The 23,834-nt window shown below is 29.6% G+C and overlaps 1 protein-coding gene across 1 annotated transcript; it reads left to right on the top strand.

The window, feature by feature from the left end:
• LOC135953924 (uncharacterized) lies at positions 1-5,940 on the top strand. Its single transcript, XM_065503961.1, has 3 exons — positions 1-90; positions 198-312; positions 5,273-5,940. The coding sequence occupies exons 1-3, from the start codon at positions 1-3 to the stop codon at positions 5,935-5,937; spliced, it is 870 nt and encodes a 289-aa protein (XP_065360033.1). The 3' UTR covers positions 5,938-5,940.
• The last annotated feature ends 17,894 nt before the right edge of the window (positions 5,941-23,834 follow it).

Raw genomic sequence — 23,834 nt, 5'->3', positions numbered from 1 at the left:
ATGAATCAACAAAAATTTATTGTGTCCACTACCATAGTTTCCCTATTGGCTTGTATTTCATATATTGTGGCCTTGACAACAGAGCATTGGGTAAGTTTGGAAAGAAGAATTTGTTAAGGCGTGTGAAATAGAAATAAATTGTGTTAGTTAACAGTTCTAAGTTGATTTTAATTAATTATTTTATTTAATTTTTTTAGCTGGAAGCCACAGCAGTTTTAACAGATCGTTTACAGAGTAATGTGAGTTATGGCCTGTTTAGCGGTTCAATAGAGCGTCATCAATTGGCGTCAACTTTAAAGTTCTCATTGACAGGTAAATAAAGTATTAATGAGAAATCAGAAGATACGCTCACATTCTTGAAATATTTGACAAAATAAGCGTAATCACTATATTCAGTAAAAGTTTATTTCTCAAAATTTGTTTAAATAAATGAGAAATAACAATTGGAAAAAAATTAATATAAGCAATTAAAATAGGTAAGAAAGTATGGTCGGCCAAGCCCGACCATATAAAATCCTACATTGGGTAATTGAGCAATAATTTCAATAATTTATTTTCGTGAATGATTTCCGGAAGTTGGCCTTATGGTAGCTATGACTAATTATGGACCGATCTCCATGAAATCGTGTGATTTATTTCTATATGACTGACAATTATTTATCTTGAATTTTATAATGCTCGTTAAAGTGATTTTCGGAAGCGGGGCTTATATAGGAGCTATGACTAATTATGGACCGATCATCATAAAATTAGGCGACTGTGCTTCCGTAACAAATTTGATCGAAATATGTATCTTTAAAATTGCGACCTGTACATTGCGCACAAGGTTTACATGGCCAGCTTGCCAGACGGAAGGACGGACATCAACATAGTGATTCTGAGTCGATCGGTTAAACTAATATTTTTCGGCGTTACAAACATCAGCACAAACGCATAATACCCTCACTACTAGGTGGTATATTAAACGAGATTTAAAATTGTAAAATAAACGATTTTAAGGAGATTTTTTTAAACAGCTAATTTAATATAAGTGTTTTTAAAACCGCTAGTTTCAAATAAGCGATTTTTGGCACAGTGATAAATTTTAAATTATAAAAAAGCAAAATAAGCCATTTTATAGTAATATTGCTAAAAATCGCCGATTTAGTATAAGCGTTTTTAAAAACTGTAATTTAAAATGAGTTATTTTTCTTAAAATTTGTACAATACTAAATTTAAAATTATAAAATAAACAATTATTAAAACAAAATGTGTCGCAAAAAGTCGCAATTTTTCTTAAAATTGTTACAATACTCAATTTTTAATTATAAAATAAGCCAAATTACCAATTATATGCAAATTTGGTTTAAAATCGCCTATTTAGTAATTTTAATTAAAAATAGTTTTTAATTTAAAAAAACGATTTTTCTTATCAAACATTTTTAATTATTAAATAATTTTAGTTTAAAATCGCCTATTTAGTAAAATCGTTTTAAAAAACAATAATTTCAAATAAAAGATTTGTCTTAAAATTTTTACTATTATAAATTTTTAATTATAAAATAACAAAAATTAATGGTTTTTCTCGATTTTATAATTAAAAAAAATTAAAAATTTTAAGAAAAATAACTCATTTTAAATTAGCGTTTTAAAAAACGCTTCTACTAAATTGGCGATTTTAAACGAAATTGTCATAAAATTGTTTATTTTGCTTATTTTAAAACTAAAAATGTATCATTGTGACAATTTTAAGAAAAAATCGCTCATTTGAAACTAGCGTTTTTAAAAACGCTTGTATTAAATTGGTGATTTAAAAAAAAGTTTCTTAAAATCATTTATTTTGAAATTTTTAATAAGCAAAATAACGATTTTCAGTAAATCTTGTTTGAAATCGCTAAAATGATATTGGCGTTTTTAAAAACGCTAGTTTCAAATAAGCGATTTTTCTTAAAATTTTTAGAATTATAAAATAAGCAAAATTAACTATTGTAATTTTTTAAAAATCGCAAATTAAATATAAGCATTATTAAAAACGTTTTCAATTAAGCAATTTTTCTCAAAATTCTTACTAATTTAAAGCTAATTGTGTTTAAAAACGCTAATTTAATTAAACGAAAATTTTATTAAAAATCGCTTGTTTATTATAAGCGTTTTTATAAACGCTAGTTTCAAATAAGCGATTTTTCATAAATTAAATTATAATTAAAAAATTATTAATTTAAAGAAAATTGTCTTAAAACTCGCCAAATTAGTATAAGCGTTTTTTAAATCGCTTGTTTAATATAAGCGTTTTTAAAAACGCTAGTTTCAAACAAGCGATTTTTCTTAAAATTATTTTGAAAACAAATTTAAAATTATAAAAAATTGGTCAATTCCAAGGTTTCTTATCATTTCATATTGTCATAATATCCTAATATTTCACAATGGTTTTTATTGTTTTTCAAGCAAAAACTGTCCTAAAATAATACTACTCTGTATGCTATGTTTATTGTGTTATCACAACCAACCAGCATGACAATATGACATGATAAAAGACCTTGTGAATTGACCAAATATAAAAATAGATATTAAGATAATAGTTGTGTTCCCGTACTTGATAATTTGTAATAATTTGTACAAATTATCACTGGAAGTTACGGGATTCCGTTCGTTTACTTTTAAAAACTTGTAACGAGAGAGCAAGAGAGTGTTAAAAGTGACAGTTCGTAGATAGAGAACATGATATTTTTTTAAGCAGTTTTTGTTAAAATTGGTACAATTACAAATTTTAGATTGCGAAATACATAATTTAAAGTAAATTTAAAAAAAAAATTAAAATTTAATATAAGCTAATTTAATGTAAGTGTTTTTAAAAGCACTAATTTAAAAAAGCGATTTTTCTTATTAAATATTTTTAATTAATAAATAAACCAATTTAGTTTAAAATCGCCTATTTAGTAAAATCGTTTTAAAAAACAATAATTTCAATAATTAATAATTTTAAATTATAAAATAACAAAAATGAAAGATTTTTATAAATTTTATAATTAAAAAAATTAAACATTTTAAGAATATAACTTCTAGTTAATGGCTTAACTTATTTTAAGTTAGCGTTTTAAAAAACGCTTCTACTAATTGGCTATTTTAAACAAAATTGTTTATTTATAACTTAAATGTATCATTATTATTTAAAAAAAAATCGCTTATTTGAAACTAGCGTTTTTAAAAACGCATGTAGTAAATTGATTTCTTAAAATCATTTATTTTGAAATTTTAAATAAGCAAAATAAACGATTTTCAGTAAATTTTGTTTGAAATCGCTAAAATAATATTGGCGTTTTTAAAAACGCTAGTTTCAAATAAGCGATTTTTTTCTTAAAATTCTCACAATGATAAATTTGGATTTACAAAAGTAGAGTTATAAAAAGCTATTTTTTTTAAATTTTTAAAATTATAAAATAAGCAAATTATAAAGTAAGCTAATTTTTTAAAAATCGCAACTTAAATATAAGCGTTTTTAAAATCGTTTTCAATTAAGCAATTTTTCTCAAAATTCTTACTAATTTAAAGCTAATTGTGTTTAAAAACGCTAATTTAAAATAACCATATTTTCTAATCATAAATATTAAATTATAAAATAGCAAAAATAAATTGTTTTAATAAATTTTAGGAACATTTTATTAAAAATCGCCTGTTTAATATAAGCGTTTTTATAAACGCTAGTTCCAAATAAGCGATTTTTCATAAATTAAATTATAATTAAAAAATTATTAATTTAAAGAAAATTTTGTTAAAAATCGCCAAATTAGTATAAGCGTTTTTTAAAACGCAAATTTGAAATAAGCTACTTTTCTTAAAATTTTTAAAAAAAAAATTTTAAATTATAAAAAATGTAAAATAAACAAATATTCAAATATTTTGTTTAAAATCGCTTGTTTAATATAAGCGTTTTTAAAAACGCTAGTTTCAAATAAGCGATTTTCTTTAAAATTTTTTTGAAAACAAATTTAAAATTATAAAATAATTGGTCAATTCCAAGGTTTCTTATCATTTCATTTTGTAATAATGTCCTAATATTTCACAATGGTTTTTATTGCATTAAAAGCAAAAACTGTCATGAAATAATAATACTCTGTATGCTATGTTTATTGTGTTATCGTAACCAACCAGCAAGACCTGCGCCGAATGCCTAAGAGTCGGTTAAGCCGAGCCGCCGAGTCGTGATATACTATATTAGGACATTATGACATGATAAGAGACCTTGTGAATTGACCAAATATAAAAATAGATATTAAGATAATGTTTGTTTTATATCAGAAACTGGAATTGAAATAATGGTAATGATACAATTCTATTAAGATCAATGGCTTTTATCTTTATTGTGTTTTAAAATCTCCAACATTATTTGTTTTATTATATCTTTTGAATTCATAGAAAAGGTGTGTTTTCAAAGTTTACTTAAATATAGTTTTTTGATACATTTTAAAGTACATATGTACTAGGGTATTCAATTAATCGGGTTTCTGGTTTAATCGGTTAACCGGGCAAATAATTAATCGGGGTTTAGATTTATTCGGTTAATTTAAAATTATTCGATTAACCGAATAATGTCTATTTTAATTTTAAATTGAAAATACAATCACGAATTTTGTGTACAAAAACATAAAACCTAAAAATAATAACAAATATGGTATTTGAGATCCTTTTTGTATACACATTAGAGTTTTTTTTAGGATTTTAGTGAGACCTTCTGAAAAATTCTTTAAAAAAAAAATATAATTAAATTTTTTTCCTTTTAAACGATTTTTTCTTTAGATTTAAAAACTTGACTTGGGAAAAACTCTCTCGCTGATTGTAGATGTTGGAGAAATCGAAAGCATGATAAAGAATATCAAATATCTACTTTTTTAGTTTTTCTGAGCATTAAAAAATCTTTCGTTATTTTTTATTTATTTATTTATACCATTGGTGTCCTTTTTGGATTGTTTTAGATATTGAATACTTTTGATAGTTTCGTTTAGTTTCATATACATTAAATCTGTCAGTTGTTATTTTAATTGAAATTAGAAATGGAAAAATAAATAAAAAAAAAATATGTTAAAGCGCAAAAAAAAGGAATTACGGTTAATCGGTTAATCGACACAAATTAATCGGTTTATTTGTTATTTGAAAATCGGAAATTTTAAATTATTCGAACAGTTAACCGTCCAAAATTAATCGGTTAACCGATTAACGGTTAATCGATTGAATACCCTAATATGTACATAGGCACATTTACAGGAAAATGAATTAATATATTTCTTTTATTTTCCAGTTGTGTGTCATGTCGACTTAAATGCCTGCATGTTTAGCTGCCAAAGGGATGCTGATCATAGACTAGATGAACTAAAGCGTGTCATACATGGCCAAGATCTAGATCCGTGTGAACAAAGGCGTTTCTATAAAGCCAAACAATATCTCAACGATACCACAGCTACCACAACTCACGCTAATGACTTGACAAAAACCACTACCAACCACACAGATAACCCAGCCTTTATATCAGCCTCACTGTACATTTGTAGCGTAATGTTTCTGTGTCTGGCCTTCTCTTTTGCGCTCATGTCCTTCGTCTGCTCTGCCATCAATTTGAAATGGCATCCTGTTGAACGTATTTTCAACATCTTTGGTCTGTTCATATGGAATGGCATAGCCATTGTTGGTTGCTTTTGGTCGTTGGCTTTTTGGAGTGCAATGTTTGGCAGTCAACTGCGTTTCAATATCGCCATAACGGATACTCTACGTCAACAGTTGAAGTTTAGATCTGAAGGATATGCCAGCTTAGGATATTCCTACTATTTGGTTATTGTCATCATGGTGTTGCACATCATTAATCTTGTTTTGTTGTTTGTACGCAACTATAGCATTGGCAAGCAGCCGCATCAGGTTCCACATAATATTACAATAGACGATACAGATGCTAGATTGGAGTTTTATTGACAAAAAAAAAAAAAACAGTAAACAGCTTAAGGCTGACATTTTATTTTAATTATTATACGTAGATTTTAGTTTGAGCCATACATTTGTATATTAAGTTTGAATAATCTATAAAATATTTAATGAATATCTATATTTGTAGTTAATTTGAAGAAATAAATGAAACACTAGTTTCAGTAAATGTTTATTTGATCTGACAGGAATTTTGTAAGAGCAAACAATATCAAACCAATACTGGTATTAATGAAAAGTATAATATTCGGCTTCACTAAAGTATACTTTAAGATAAAGATTAAATACAATTTTTGGTGCTAAATAGGATCGAGGTAGCCGTGTTTTTTGCTTATATCTCAGCTATTTATGGACAGATTTTAAATAGCAACCGAACCTGGACAATACCTGATGTATTAATATATAAATCATGTTTGTAAGTTATATGGGGCTTCCGAATGTTGATTTCAATAGTCAGACGGATATGGCTATATCGACATCGATATCTATAACGATCCTGAATATAGCTTCGCAAATTAAAAATTTCGAAATTACATGGAGAAGGATATACAAATTAAATATATACGAACTATTGTATAACCCGGCGCATGCCAGGAATACCTTCCACATCTTGATCGAAATTAAAAACTATTACTTTTATTTCAACTTGTAACGTGCAGTTACAAAAGTCTATACATCAATATATCATAATTAATACTAATACAATTGGTCAATTCACAAGGTCTCTTATCATGTCATATTGTCATAATGTCCTAATAATTCAAGACTCGGAGGCTCGACTTAACCGACTCTTAGGCATTCGGCACACGTCTCTGCTGGTTGGTTATGATAATACAATAAACATAGCATACAGAGTAGTATTATTTTATGAAATTTTTTTCTATAACAGCAATAACAACATTTTCAAACCATTGTGAAATATTAGGATATTATGACATGAGACCTTGTGAATTGACCAAATATGTATTAGTATATTGTTGTTAATAACACAGTACAAAATGTTTTAGTTCATTGCTTTGGGACTCAATTCTGACAATTACACGTGAAAGTAGCCCCAAAAATAAGAACTTCTGCATCATTAGTTTTGTCAAGTTGGCTGCCGTATTAATTTAATGGCCATACGAATTTTTTTTCCTCAAGGTGGATTTTTATCACTTTTTCTATATTTTAGCACGGTTATATCTCGTATACCGTACGGAATATCTCTTTTGTGGCTGAAGCAAAGTTTTAGATATTGAATAGTAGAAAAAAAGTACGGAACATACCTACCCGAAAAAGGTGCAAATATGCCCATTTTTTAAAATTTTTTACCAATTTTTTCACCTTTTTTGCTCAATAGCTGGATTACAAATCCATCATTTTTAACAGATTTATTCACTTTAAAGTGATTTTCGGAAGCTGGTCTTATATGGGAGCTATGAATAATGAATGAATAATCATTTTGGCGATTTTTAAGGCATACGAGATATAACCGTGCTAAAATATAGAAAAAGTGATAAAAATCCACCTTGAGGAAAAAAAATTCGTATGGCCATTAAATTAATACGGCAGCCAACTTGACAAAACTAATGATGCAGAAGTTCTTATTTTTGGGGCTACTTTCACGTGCAATTGTCAGAATTGAGTCCCAAAATCATGTGTTGTACTGTGTAATTCACAAACAGTTTATGTAAATTCTAATATTAGACATATAAGAAAAACACGAACAAGGGAGTCGAGAATCGATCTACTTATACTTTGCTCCCGGGTAACAAAGCATTATTAGATGAGGCCTAAATTTTTACTTCGTACTAATACCGTAGTTAGCTGACCGAGAACCGAAGCATTTATATCGTCGCTGAAGAATTTATCTTCTCGGATTGCATCCTTTGACAGTATTTACGAATAATTAGTCGTTAGATATAACCGTGCTAAAATATAGAAAAAGTGATAAAAATCCACCTTGAGGAAAAAAAATTCGTATGGCCATTAAATTAATACGGCAGCCAACTTGACAAAACTAATGATGCAGAAGTTCTTATTTTTGGGGCTACTTTCACGTGCAATTGTCAGAATTGAGTCCCAAAATCATGTGTTGTACTGTGTAATTCACAAACAGTTTATGTAAATTCTAATATTAGACATATAAGAAAAACACGAACAAGGGAGTCGAGAATCGATCTACTTATACTTTGCTCCCGGGTAACAAAGCATTATTAGATGAGGCCTAAATTTTTACTTCGTACTAATACCGTAGTTAGCTGACCGAGAACCGAAGCATTTATATCGTCGCTGAAGAATTTATCTTCTCGGATTGCATCCTTTGACAGTATTTACGAATAATTAGTCGTTAGCCAACCGAGAACCGAAGCATTTATCTCGTCGTATTGTACTCATTAGCTAGTATATTCAATAAGTTGTAGTTAGCCGACGAGAGCTAAAGAATTTGTCTCCTTGGATTGCATCCATAGGCTGTATTAACGAATAATTGGTCGTTTGTCGACGGAAAGTCGATGCATTTATCTCGTCGGATTGCTGAAGATTGCATCCAAAGATAGTATTTACGAATAAGGGAGGCGAAAATCGAAGTCCCGATCTACTTATACTTTTCTTCCGGGTAACAAAGCATAATTAGCCGAGTCCTAAATTCTTACTTCGTACTAATGCCGTAATTGGCCGACCGAGAACCGAAGAATTTATCTTCTCAGATTGCATCCATTGACAATATTTTCGAATAATTAGTCGTTAGCGGACCGAGAACCGAAGCATTTATCTCGTCGAATCCTCTAGTAAAAGTTTCGCCCATTAATAAACATATTCCAAAGATCCAAGACAGTTCTGTGGTAAAGATTTCAAAGGAAGCAGACCTTTGAAGAACCTGGACCTACTAAGCATACCCCGGATGGAAACAAAAACTGCATCACAAACTTTCTAGAAAATCTTCTAGATGTTCTTAAAACAAGTAACCTGAAATACATAATGGTGGGAGGAGTTTGTAATTATTTGAATTTATTTCAACTAATGTTTGTTTTATGTATATTATTAGAAAGATCAAATCAGAGCCGATGGGGGAACTGAACAAAAAAGTTGAAATAAATCTATAACTTGCAAACGAATAGCCCGATTTTCATAAAATAAAGGAGGTGTAGCACCAAGGGGGAGGGGGCCGAGCCACAATGCCCCAAAGTGGGGCACCTCGGGTATATCAGAAAGTAAAAGTGATAAAAAATTTTTGTTTGCGATTCGATTTGAAAGATTTTTATATATACATATTTATATATGGAATCTACTAGATGAGATCTATGGCGAAAAAAACGAATTTTTTATTATTTTAAGTTTGAATGCACATAAGTTTTGACTCAGTAAAGGATTTTAAACAATTATTTATTACGAATATTAATAAATTTGTTGTTAATTAAAAAAAAGATATTACAATCGTGAGAGAATTGGATCCGTTATTAGCAAAAAAGCTGACCAAGAAAAATAAAATTTTACTATTCAAATGGCCCCCCAATTGGTGTTATAAGCCCAAGTTCAAAACTTAAACTTATCAACACCTCCTCTATAGACATGGGAAATTTTATTAAAATCGGGCTATTCGTTTAGAAGTTACAGACTTATTTTCACTTTTCCCAGACTTATTTTCACTTTAAATCCCAATAGTACTCCTTGTAAAGCTGGGTCTCCGCATACTGAAACTGAAAAACGTTGGTGTTTGTCACCGTCTCCTTTCTGAATTGTTTTCGTTTCAGTTGGGTGCGTTGCGGCATAACACAGAAACGAAATTATTTTTTAATTTTGGATATCGCACATTAAATAGAATTTCATTATTTTTGACAAAATCTATTATTTTTTTCTTCTTCCAATAATTCCCTGTCTATACTTGACAAATATTTATCATAACAATTAATGACGTTTGTTGTCAAGACAAAGTTGTCTATGCAAAAGCACTAACAATTTTGTCATAACGAAGCAATAATACTAAAAAATGGAGACTATACCTGATAATTTTTTATCTTGACAACCATTTTGACGTTTATCATGATAAAAAATTGTCAGGTATAGACAGGGGGTAAAGAAAATATATTTTTTTATTCATTTTGATTTATTTTAATTTGAAATAAAAAATAATTCAAATAATTTCGTTCCTACAGCACCGAAAACAACCTACTTGAAGTTGTTTTCGTTCCGGCCCCAAATGACAGGTTTTTCGTTACTGATCGGTGGCGTTTCGTTCCCAATTTTCGTTGCCGATTTCTGAAACGAACTTTTTTTCGGTGCAAATGTATGGAATTTCGTTTTCGGTGACGATTACGGTGTATGCGGAAACGTAGCTTAAGTAAAAAATTAGTTTTTCATACAAAAAACCAACATAGTTTAATATAAATATTTGATTCGCAAAGTGTTTATTTTCTAATTGTGTTTCCTTTCTAGATCAGTGTAATATTCACCTCTAATTCATTATATATTTTTACTAATTTAGAAATCAATAACATTTGGTAGACTTTGGCAGTGTTCCTAACATTCGAATAAAAATCTATTCTTGGTTAATTTCTAACGAAAAGGTAGATTGCCAAATTCCTATTAAGTGGCTTTGCAAAAATAATGCCACTAATAGATCCTTCATTAGCAGCACATGCTATATACCAACATTATCCTTAAGTAATTCATCAAAATTTCTACAAAAAACCGACATAATTTCTTTAAAAAAATGTCACAACAATTAAAAAAGAAAATTTCCTTTTATCAAAACACAAGAAAACACAAAACTAAACTAATTCATAGAAATTTTGCTAATTACAACATCAGAACTCACAAGTTGATGTCAGTCACAATTCAAAAATATTAAAAAAATATAATGAAAAAAAAAAGAAATCTAAAGTCATTTTTAACAATAGCATATAGATGTTAGTGTTTTGCAAACAAATCAATTATCCTGCTTAAAAAAAATACCAAGAGGATGCTGAGGAAAATAAAAACCTTCACATTACATTACTTTTACATACTCAGCCAACACAAACCCAGGAAGAAAAGAGACACATTAAATGAGAAAAAGTACAAACAAATACTTACTGCCATTATTTAATTCTTCATCCATCACATTGATGACTTCCTTTTGCTTTCATAGTTTTTTTTGTATGAAATGCCTTTGGCAGTTACTTCCTAATTTAGTTGTTTTAGTTGTTCGAAATTAATTTCAATTTATTTATTTATTTTCTCAGTTACCATTTCCTAATACGGTTACTGCTTTTGTTGTTGTTGGTTTTATTACCCGCAGTTTGAGTGACATTTCAATTTGATCTAATTAGTTATTTAAAATGTATGCAATTATTTATAGTATATTGAAACCTAAAATTGCATAATTTTGCATGAAATATTTATTTAGCATTTTGTTTATTAAATATTAGATATTTAATAGGATATTCATTCGAGTAATTATCGTTCGATTAATCAAATAATTTCTTACGAATAATTATTCGTACAATTTTATGTAGAATAATCGAATATAACGAATAAATGTACATTAGAGTGACAATCAGTTGCATGGAAAAAAATTGTTGTTCGAATTTCAAAGTGTGCCGGGCGGAATATTGTGACACTAGGTCCAAAAGTTAAGTGCTCGTAGGATACCACTAAACTATTCGCAGGTATGACCAACAAAATTAAATTTTTTTAGTGGCAGTTTCAAAATTCTATTTTCAAATTTTTAAAAATGTTGTTAAAGAAATTTCAGAGTTTGTTGATCATCACATTGTTATTTATTGAGATTATAATAAGGAATAAAAATATGAAAAAATGATGTCAATACCTCTTAGAGTTTTTTCGTACCTTTTCGAGAAAAACTAATTTTTTGGCCATATTGTGACGAATGAGCCTAATATCTTTACTGTTATGATTTTAAATAAAACCTATTCATAATAGTTGGGTTCGCGTACTTGATAATTTGTAATAATTTCTACAAATTATCACAGGAAGTTACGGGATTCCGTTCGTTTACTTTTAAAAACTTGTAAACTTGGACATTTTTAGTCCAGTAAAAATATCAAATAAAAAATATGTTTAAAACATATGGTTGCAAATGTAAACAAAACTAAAAGTTGAAAATTAATACAATTTACAAGTTTTGCTAAGAAAATCAGTAAAATAACACAAAACAAACGTTTTAAATTGATTTATAATAAAATACAAGTTATTTTTACAAATTGTTGTTCGCGTACTTTTTTCGTTATTTTTCAGATTGAGAGTAATTTATTTTTACTCTCTAAAATAAAGTTACTGGATATTTTTTACTGGAAAGTACGCGAACACACCTAATATTATAGTCCATGTAATTTTTAATATATGTAGTCTGAAAGTTTTACTAAAATCGAAAAACGTTAACCTTTAAATCGTGAACGTCAAAGGTCAAATTTTTTAATATTTGGAATTTCTAATGGAAATTTAGCGAAATATATTATATATTTTTGGGCCGATTTTAGAAACTTGAGAAAACTATAACATAATGTCCAACATTTACAATAACAACACAAAAATGGAAATTAAAACTTAATGCACTTGGGGTCCATATGACCCTGGACTTTTAAAATCACGAAAAACACAGTCATTTTGACTCCAAGTGCTCTTAAGACTTAATTTCCATTTTTGTGAGTTAAGGCAAGTTTCGCAAGTTTCATTAAAATCGGCTTAAAAATTTATAATATTTCGCTATCATTCATTTAGAAATTCCAAATATGTATTGGAATGTTTTACCTTTGACCTTTACGATTTAAGAGTTAACGTTGTCCAATTTCAGTAAAACTTTCAGAGGATATTAAGAATTATCTGGCTTATAAGATTTTGTATTGGATTTTCTTAAGTTTCATAACAGTAAGGAAATTGTTTCATTCATTCGCCAAAATATGACACAAAAATTAGTTTTTCTCGAAAATCGCTAAATTTAAACCGCTGGTACGGAAAAACTCTAGGAGGTATTAGTTGTGTTCGCGTACTTGATAATTTGTAACAATTTGTACAAATTATCACTAGATATTACGGGATTCCGTTCGTTTGCTTTTAAAAATTTGTAACGAAAGAACAAGAGAGTGTTAAAAGTGACAGTTCATAGATAGAGAACATGATATTTTTTACTGGACATTTTTTGTCCAGTAAAAAATATCAACATAAAAAATATGTTTAAAACATATTGTTGCAAATGTAAACAAAACAAAAAAAGTTGAAAATTAACACAATTTACAAGTCTTGCAAAGAAAAGAAGTAAAATAACACAAAACAAACGTTTTAAATTGATTTATAATAAAATACAACTTATTTTTACAAATTGTTCTTCGCGTACTTTTTTGGATATTTTTTTAGATTGAGAGTAAATGTATTTTTACGCTCTAAATTAAAGTTACTGAATAATTTTTACTGGAAAGTACGTAAACACACTTATTGACATAATTTTTTCATATTTTTATTCCCTATTATAATCCTAATGAATCTCAATGTGGTGATCAAAAAATTCTGAAATTTGTTTAACAATATTTTTCAAAATTTGAAAATTGAGATTTGAAACTGGCGTTAAAAAAATTTAATTTTGTCATACCTGTGAATAGGTTAACGGTATCCTACGAAGACAAAAACTCATATGCAGTGGTGGTCAGGAATTTAAAACAAAAATTGTTTGCTAAATTCCACGTGATTGTCAATTATTTTTTAAAATATTTCCACAAATATGTATGCATGAGGACTGTTTTAACACACAAGTGTGTTTTATTCGACTGTGTCAATTCATACATATTCACCACGAACCCATACAATTTTTCTACAACTTGAACAAAAAATTTTTTTTTAAATAAACATATTTTCTAACATTTATATCATTATATTTTTATTATTATAAAATATTCGGACCAAATTTCGCATTTTCCATTGGTTTCGGTCATATCATGTTATTAACAGCGGATGTTCGCTGAGGTGGGTCAACGTATTTCCACATATCTTTGTCCATATATGTTTTAACGATTTTTCCAAAAATTTTTCAGAAACTAGAAACATTAATAATAAATTTCATACCCTTAGAGGTCCTTTTATTTTGGCTCTACGCACTTAAAATTCAGTTGATGAAAAAAATTCAAGTATTTGTCTTAAATTGGTGGCCACCACTGTACAAGTAAATATGGATATATTTTAAGTAAAAATGAGCTTTTATTTTAATATTTATCAACATATGTTAATTTTGTTCCTACATTTCTTATTCTAGTTGCCTGAGACACGTTAATGGCCTGGCGAATTTTTAATAACTTTAAAATTTTTTGACCAATTTCTGTCTTTTATGTCTCATTAGAACGACAATTACGTACACATTTCTATTCTTTTAAATTAAATTGCAAAACTAATTTTTTAATGGCAAAATTTTTACAAAAACTGAAAAAATGCATTTTTTTCCCTTGTAAATGCATCTCAAAACTTCAGAGGGCTTTTCAGGATGATTTTTTTTACTAAACTGGGAGGTGAGAATGGCCAAAATCCAACTTTCGTTTATTAAGGGCCACCCTACTGTACATACATCGTAACACTAGAATAAGAAGCAGATGTATTGTTGTGAGAGTTTGGTTAACAATGTTTTAGATCTATGATTTCTTGGAGAAAATTTGTTAGAATTTTCCGTAGAATGCGTTTCTGCTATACTATTTTTCGTGAAAAAAATGATGTCTTTGACACGGAAGACAAAGATTGCCCATGTCAGCCAAAAAAGTTTGAAGACTAAGAATTGGGAAATTAGGTACAATACGAATTGAAGCCGAGATACCTTGAAAGACAATTTTACATGTCCAGAATGATGCTTGAAAGCTATAAAAGAAAATCAATCGACACCAAAGCCAAATATCAGTTGCGCTATGGAAATATTCTGTATTTGGTGGGATCAAAAGGTTCCTATTTATTTTGAGCTGTTGAAATCTGGCCAGTGTTTCACAGGGATCCAGTACCGAATGCATCTTCATAAAAAAGAAATATTGTCTTATTCTTAGCATTCAGAATTTAATTGAAAATTCAATTGCTGTGGTTTTGCACATTAAACATTCAAAGAATTTTCCACAGAAACACACATTTTCCCAGGCTAATTTGTTTTAAGTACAAAAAGAAGTATCGAGTTGTAATGTTTTGAAATATTTCATTATCAATTAAACAATATGCAACCACAGTCGTCTACCAGCCATATGTATAATGCATTTAACTCAAGATTCCCACACTGCTGGAAATTCGCTAATAGAGTCAATATTTTGGTAACATAACCAAAATGGGTACGAAATATGTTAAGATATGTTTATAATAAAAAGAAATAATATAAAGACCTGAACTCCTTCAATGGAACTGCAAGAAATAGTTACAATTACTTTACAATTCTTCTATAACAACTAACAATGATAGATAGAACCTTTCAGGGCAAAACATTAAGAAACCCCATAATGTTATTCATTCATTGGCAATGATGACACCACAATAGGTAAACAAACAACTGTTGGTGGTCCCAGTGATTTATTTTTTTTTGAGAAAAAGACAAACAACAAAATCAAAAACCTAAATACAAAATATATTTGGCCAAAAACATTGAATACTTTTTGCTATTTCTTATTATTTAGTTTTATTTTTTGCAACCAAAGGACATAATTATGAAATTGCCACACACAAGCATTCACTTTTGCTCTCTGTGACTCCTCTAAGTGACAATTTTGAGAATCTTTTTTTTAAAGGAATACATTCGTATGACAATACAATAGCTTTGCACTTGCCAAAATAAGAAAGAAATTAGAATCCTGCTGTGAGTAAAAATTTTCTTTAAATTTCTATCACTAGAGTAGAAGTTAATACAAATATCAAAAAAAGTAGTATCATTGACTTTTTTAAAATTATACAATGAATATCATTGTCAATTGTATTCTTATTTAGTAAAATTTGGTTTGCAAAATTTGTTATACTTTCAATTGAAATGGGGTAGAGCAGAACAGTTGAATATAAAAAATGGTGAACTATATTTATCATAAGGGTACAATTTATAAGGGCGATAAGTAAGGGATGCTTCAGGGATGATAGATTTAGTACTTTGGTACTTTTATTCGATTTATATTAAACTAAAAGACCTAATATTAAACTTAAAGTACTTTTTTCCAGCAATTCTATAAATAATTAGATTTAGACAGTGTTTTTTTTGGCTTTTAAAAATTGGGCGTGAAGCGTACCCCAGAGAGAGCGTTTTGCATCGATCGAAACAAATAGTAGTAGTCGGATGGGGCAAAGTCAGGACTATAAAGCGGGTGAGGCAAAACTTCCCAACCACTTCATTATAAATACTTTTTAACAGGTTTTGCAATGTGGCCGAAAGTTGTCATGATGGAATATAAATACAGAGAATTAACTTAGCGCCATGGATATTTGACTTTGGTGTCGATTCAACTGGTTGATCGGGCTTCAAATACGATCTCTTACACATGGATCCATTTTCATCGAAAGTTATGATTCGATGCAAACAATGATTTTCTTTTATAGCGTTCAAGCATCATTTCGGGCAAGTAAAATCTTCTTTTATGGTCTCTCGGCTCCAATTCGTATGGTCCCAATTTCCCTGCTTTTCAATAAATCCTGCTACTCACAAACCTTTTCAAATTGCTGCTTGAGTAGCTCCCAATGATTTTGCTAGCTCTTGTTGAGTTTGACAACAATCTTCATTATGTAATGCCTCCAATTCATTGTCTTCAAACTTTTTTGACTGGCCTGGTCGATATTTGTCTTCCATGTCAAAATCACAACTTCTGAACCGCACAAACAAATATAACAAAAACCGCGTTCAAAAGATACGCCATCTATTGTATTATTGAGGCCAAGAACAAATCAAGCCAATATCGGATACTCTGTTCCAAAATGAAGCGTATCCCAGAGAGAGTGTTCTGTCTGCATCGATCGAATGAAATAGTAGTCAGGCCGGTCACGATCTGGACTACAAAGTGGGTGTGGCAAAACTTCCTAATTACTTCATTCTAAATAGTTTTTAATTGAGCTGCTAAAATCTGACCACACCATCTCAGGGAACCGGAACCAAACGCAACTGATTCATTTCAATTCTTTGAGAATTTTCTATGACTCTGATGCCCATTTTTCTATAACTCTAGCTATCCAATTTTCTATGACTCTGGCCCATAAATCAGCTTGAATTTGAGCTATGACTTGGGTTATGTTGGCTTTAAGGAGCTCTGTGGTTTGTGGCTTATTCGCATAGACCTGTGATTTAAGAAAAATACTGAACAGTCTCGGTGGCCAGTTCACATCACCTCCACGTGAGATGACCATGTCCTGGAATGAGCTGTGGTTTTCCTGTCGAAACCACATGTCGTTGGTGTCCATATCATCCAATTCATGTCAAAAGAAGTTGATAATCATCGACCTAAAGCGCTCGCCGTTGATATGAACCGATGACTCCGCCAGCCCAAAAGTCACACCAAACAGTGAATTTTTCGGGATGCAGTGGACGCTCTTGGATCACATTAGGGTTGGTATCGATCCAAATTCGACAATTTTGTTTTTTGATGTCCCATTCATCCACAAATGAGCCTCACCGTAAAATGGGAGAAGCTTGCGGATCGTTACCGGAAAAGAACACCAATATTAATAAAACAATTTTATCATTTCCCTGTAGGAAATGTCAATAGTGAATCTGTACTGACTTACTATTGACACAGTCACCAGTACTTGTGACTGCTTATACCCCAGACAATGTTATTTACTATAGACATTTAACATGTGCTTGTCATTGATAATGAACTACTGACTTCGGCACTATAGACTATGTAGTTCTTATGCGACCATATGTAGACATTGGACCATAGATTCATTACTACATTTTAGCAATTCTAGTCCACACTTTTGAATCTTTTTATTGGATTTTCACTCTACTAATTTAGAACTATTGAATATGCAGTTCTTATGGGACCATATGGAGACATTGGAACCAGATATTCAGTACTACATTTTAGTCATTAAAGTCTACACTTTTTAAACTTTCTATTGGAAACAAACTCAGTCCATACAATAGTTTAGTGGCATTTCTTGCCATTTTGCTAAACAATTATATTTTTTGAAGTCATCGTTTATGATTTTTTGCAAAACTTTGCCGTCAGGGTCTCTGGTTAGATAAATATATTTGGTTAATTCACAAAGTCTCTTATCAGTCATATTGTCATAATGTCCTAATATATTACGACTCGCCAGCTCGGCTTAACCGACTCTTAGGCATTCTTTTTAAGAGACTTTCATGCATTCAATAAAAAAAAGCACATAGTGTTTATTGTCATCGAATTCAGTGACAAATGTAGCTTCAACAATATGGCCACTATTAACTGTCATAGTTCGGAAGTCCCTATTCGAAGATCCTTTATGATTTCCATGATTAATTTTATTTATGATTAAAAAGTGGTTTTATATATTTTGATATAAATTACAGGGTTTTTTTTGGGTTTAGTTCTATATTTGAAAAATCGGATAAGAACTGGAAACGAAAAAATTCCTATGCAGTTTCTTTAGAACCTTTTAAAAAGTACTATTTTGTTGTCTAAGTATTAAGTACCTTTTTTAATAAGAATCAAATTCAACACAGCTATGTAAATGATTAAGGGAACAAAACAACAAAAACTACCCTGAAAATTGAATATTTTCTCTCTCTCACTTACACATACAAACACATTGAAATTGTGTTGCATCATAAGTTAAGCGTTTGTGTGCGCACTGTGGCAAGTAGCCTAGGCACTACAAAATTTCATACAAATGTCAAGTCCTTTTTAATTGGAAAATTTATTGGCCAAATTTAAAGAAACAAAAAAACAGTAGAGAACAAAAACTCAACTAGTTCTTCTTCTGTGGATGTGCATGCCATTGTTTTGTTGTTTTTGTTGTTGTCAGTTTTATAGGATCAGAATCAGCCAGACATAATGGCAACTTGGTGGTAAAAAAAGGGCCAATTTATATTTATTTCTCATTGTTTTCTGATTGTTGTTTGTAACCTGTGTGTTATTGGGAATCTCCCTGTAACAAAAATATGAATAGAATAAATTTGTTATGTTTCTTGATAATTGTTAACAAATGAATTGATACGAATTAAAACTTGTAATATTATTTGTTATAGTTTGTCGTAATAATAATAAGATTATACTTACTTATTTACTTACTATCTAGTGTAATTCTTGCTAACAACAGATTAGTTTTTTGTTATTTTATTTATTGTGTTTTCGTTAAGTTTTATTTATAAATTTCCAGAATGAAACCAGAAATCAACTCGTGTTTTAGTTTTAGTATTGACTAAATAAATAATAAAGGTTGATGGGATTGAAATAGGGATATTAGGGCAAACAACTTGTGTGGCATTGTCAAGTTGTTGAATGAAACAAAAGGTTGTTTTTTGAATCACGTTCATACTTCTAGTTAATTTAAAATATGACTTGATTACACACATTTATATTTTTTTAGTAGGAATTTCATTACAACCAAAATGTAGATTAATGTGGAAATTTGTTAAAAACTTAAAACTGTTTTCAATTACGACCCAGTATGCAACATTTCGAGTCAGTACTTTTTATCGAAGTTATTTCGAATTAAAATCGAAAATATGAATTTATTATGATGCTCTATCCAATCTACATTTTTTAGAATATCGTATTTTAATATTTTATGGAAAAGGAGAATAATTTTCGATACCCAGTTTTTTTCTAATGTAAAAATTTATTTTTTCACAAATTGACGAATTCATATACATACATTATTCTACATATTCCTAAAAATATATGTAGTTTAACACGGAAAATCGATCGAAGACGTCTTAAAAGAATAGCGCAACATGGAATAATATATGCGGCAGCAAATGATTTGCTTAAAATTATGAATAAACCCATTGATACTATTAAGGTGCCAAAACACATTCGCACTTTAAGAAACACACCAACAAGGATACCAAAATTGATCATGGGGGGGAGGAGAATATATGCATTACGGCCTGAATTACAACATTGATGGCTTACGCCACACTCCTTGTGAATATACAGAACACGCATTTTGTTTCACTAATAGGAGTTTTTGAGGGAAACAGAAAAACGCTCGGTAATAATCATTTTCTTGTCAAATTAAGTACTTATATTTGCGATGCCCCTGCGAGGTCTTATGTGTTAGAAATAAAGGGTCACACAGGTTATTATTAGTGTATTAAATGTTACCAAGAAGGTGTATATGTGGATAATATAATGGGTTTTAAGCTCTAACGGGTTTAAAGCCACGAAATAGCTCATATATTAATCAAAATCCAATCATTTTAGATCATTTTTAATATCGAAAGAGGTATAGTTTATCGATAAAAATTAGATTCAGAATAATAAACGATTTTCGACTCTATATCGCTCTGCACTCTACATAGGAAAACACGCACATTCTCGACATTATATCGAAATCTATATCGATAAAATTTTACGAAAAAATGATTCATTTTCGATATAACTTCGAATCATTTTGCATACTGGGGAAAAGCTAGTATTTGTAAATTTCAATATAATCCAAAAAATACGATATAACAAAATTATTTTTTCGAACTGGACTTTACTTGCCATGCTAATGTCGATTTTTGATCTCGATGAATCGAAATTTAAATTAAGATATCTACCTACATTATAAATCGCAGGATGTTTTGAAAGTCTTCGTCGATATCTTGGGCATTTATTGAGGATTTCTGCTGATTTCTAAGCAAGTTGTTCTACTTTCCGTAGAAGTTGAATTCCACAGACAGAAACACTGACCTCAGTAAATCGATTAACTTACATATAATTGTGTCCTTAATATATCATTCATTACATGAATATGAATAAAAACATACCATTATTTGATAGACTTTGACACACATACTGTGGTTGATAAAACAATGGAAACTTTTCCAAATATTTCATTAGTGGCCTAAAATCTGAAATAATTTTTTAAAAAATTTTAACATTTTTGTAGTATTTTATTTGTATACTTTTATTAACTTAATTTAACAGAAAACAAAGGACATAATTAATTAAATTCTAAAAATGAGAAAATAAAATTAAAAGATCTCTTTATTACGGCATTGACAAAACAATGGAAACTTAGGTATTATTTTAACAAATATGGTCTAAACTTTGCAATAACTCAATATTTTGTTGGGTATCCCTTATTTTTTATAACTGCTACACATCGACGATGCATTGAACCAATTAAAGAGTCAATGGTCTCCTTTGAAATATTTTGCCATTCCCTTATAACCGCCTCCGATAAATCTTCCTTCCTGGTGTAATTTTGGGTCCTAATTTTACGATCTACAATTTCCCATAGATTTTCTATGGGATTGAGATCTGGCGATTGGGCAGGCCACTTCAAAACACGTACCTCGCTGTCGAGTTGGAATCTAGGGGCATATTTTCCTCAGCGTATGGATACATAACATTGTTTAATATGGTTCTGTATCCTATACCTGTCATGGTATCTTTTATAATATGAATTGGGCCCATACCTTGCCCTGAAAAACATCCCCATACCATAATATTTCCACCGCCAAACTTTACAGTCTTATTTGTGTACTTTGGATCTAATATTTTTCCCTTTGGTCGTCTTACAAATGTTCTCCCATCACTGCCTCTTAAATTGTATTTGGATTCGTCGGAAAAAAGGACAGTATTCCATTTCTGTATCGACAGTTTAAATGATCCCTGGCAAATTGTAGACAAGCAGAACGGTTCTTTTTAGAAATGAGTGTTTTTTTCACAGGACGATAGCAACCAAGACCAGCCTCATTTGCGCTGCGACTAACTTTTCGGTTACTTATTTCTAATTTTAGGCTATTAACAACCACTCGAGGAGTTATTTTTGGGAAGTTCTTGAACTCTCTCGCTATTAAATCATCTTGTCTAGGAGTTGTCTTACGAGGTCTTCCACCTAAATGTTGAGTTTTTACAGAACCGGTCTCACGAAATTTCTTTATAATTTTTGAAACTGCTGATTTATTTATTGAATATTTGTCACAGATACTTTTTTGTTTTAAACCAGCTTTAAAATCGTTAATTATTTTATTTGTTAAGTCTTCACAAATCTTAACTTTAGCCATTTTTGTTAACTTTGAAAGAAAGCAATTATGCGAAAAACTTAGAAAAAGAAATTGTGAAAAATTACCAGAATTTAAAAATAAAATAACTGTAAACAGGATGCTTTTTACATCGTTCTTTTAAATATTATTTTCGTTTTACACTTCCTTCTTGCAGAAGTTTGAAAGTTTCCATTGTTTTGTCAGTAGCGAAATAGTGAATGTTCCCTTTTTTCAGAATATAATTAATTATGTTGTTTGTTTTTCAGTTAATTTATATAAATAAAACTATACAAGTAAAATACTAAAAAAAAAAATTTTTTATTTTTTTAAAATATTTTAAATTTTGGGCTACATATGGAATATTTGGAAAAGTTTCCATTGTTTTGTCAACCACTGTATACCGTATGGAACCATTTTTATATTTTATTTTTCTAATTTTAAAAAAAATGTGGTCCGAATGTTAAACTGTATTCATAATGCAAATGCAATTTTCTGATGCAGTTTTCACAAATTTCTACAATTTCCGGCACAGCCGAGCTCTCTTACTTGTTCTAGCAGAACTACGTTATTTATTCATAGGGTAACATAGAGACGAGACCTAATTGTCAAAAACCTAACTCTTGCAACAACAAAATACATGCTAGTCAATGTATTTTGTTTTTGTATCAGACATATGATTTGTTGTATTTTTATTTGACAAATCGGAGTGTCTCGTCTCTATGTATAATTCTCTAAGCATACGTTTTTAACCCTCTAACCCGCAAACTTTAGAAAACTTAAAAAAAAGTTGTGGAATAATTTTTTCAGGGTAATTATGACCCAATTAACTCAGAACAGCCATCAGAAACTAATTTGCAAATTAAGTTTAGGAACCAGGTGCAAAAAGGTGAAGAGTACCTTAGGGCACTGTTGCCGGTTTATGTGTAAAAAACCATAAGATGTAAACTTTAATTATTATACGATTTTATTGAAAAACTAATAAGAAAATATACAAATAGTAAGAAAATATGTTTTACTTAAAAAAATATGAAATATATCACGCCGATTAATGATAGACTGAAAAAAAAATATTTCGAATAGATCGGCCGACTAAAAGTTAGTAAAACTTTGATATAAAAAAATCAAAAAAATTCTTAAATCGCATATTTGATATGAAAATATAGTAACCCATTTCAGATGGCCAAATATATTCTTAAGAGTTCCGATAACCCCGCCCCTGGTATGGATATTATAGCCAAAAAACTAAAAAAATCCATTTTTGGGATTTCAAATTCAATGTTAAAAAAAAGAAAAGGGAAAAAATTACCGGGGATTTTTTAATCATAATTGGGCTGTAAATCATCAAATTAAGGCCAAAAGAAATTGGTAATCATCGATATATAGCACTCGACGTTGACGATGATGGCCAGTCCAAAATCCACACCAAACAGTGACTTTTTCGTGCCCACTTGCCCTAATAGAACACCCATTTTGATAAAACTATTTTATCATTTGCACGTAGAACGCTGTATCCGTCCATGGTTATTTGGCAAAATAATCTGAATAAATTACAGCCAATTCGGCAGATGTAGCTTCAACAATATGAGCACTATCAACTGTCAAAGTTTGGAAAGCCCTATTGGAAGAACCTTTACTTTGTTTTTAATAAAATGCAAAACTTCATTTCACAGTTTGAATAAATATTCGTGAATTTAAGAAATGGTAGTATATTTTATGGAATAACCTTTGAGAATAACTTAAATTTATGTCACACATATTAAAAGGATGAATATATAATTTTAATCCGAGCTTGTATTCAAGT

This window comes from Calliphora vicina, chromosome 1 (genome assembly GCF_958450345.1).
Source record: "Calliphora vicina chromosome 1, idCalVici1.1, whole genome shotgun sequence".
Taxonomy (NCBI): domain Eukaryota; kingdom Metazoa; phylum Arthropoda; class Insecta; order Diptera; family Calliphoridae; genus Calliphora; species Calliphora vicina.
This window is presented reverse-complemented; position numbering and strand designations above follow the sequence as displayed.

Coding starts and splice junctions, on each gene's coding strand:
- LOC135953924 (XM_065503961.1), top strand. CDS start 1: ATGAATCAACAAAAATTTATTGTGTCCACTACCATAGTTTCCCTATTG. Junction 91..197: donor CCTTGACAACAGAGCATTGG/GTAAGTTTGGAA, acceptor TAATTTTTTTAG/CTGGAAGCCACAGCAGTTTT. Junction 313..5,272: donor TTTAAAGTTCTCATTGACAG/GTAAATAAAGTA, acceptor TTTATTTTCCAG/TTGTGTGTCATGTCGACTTA.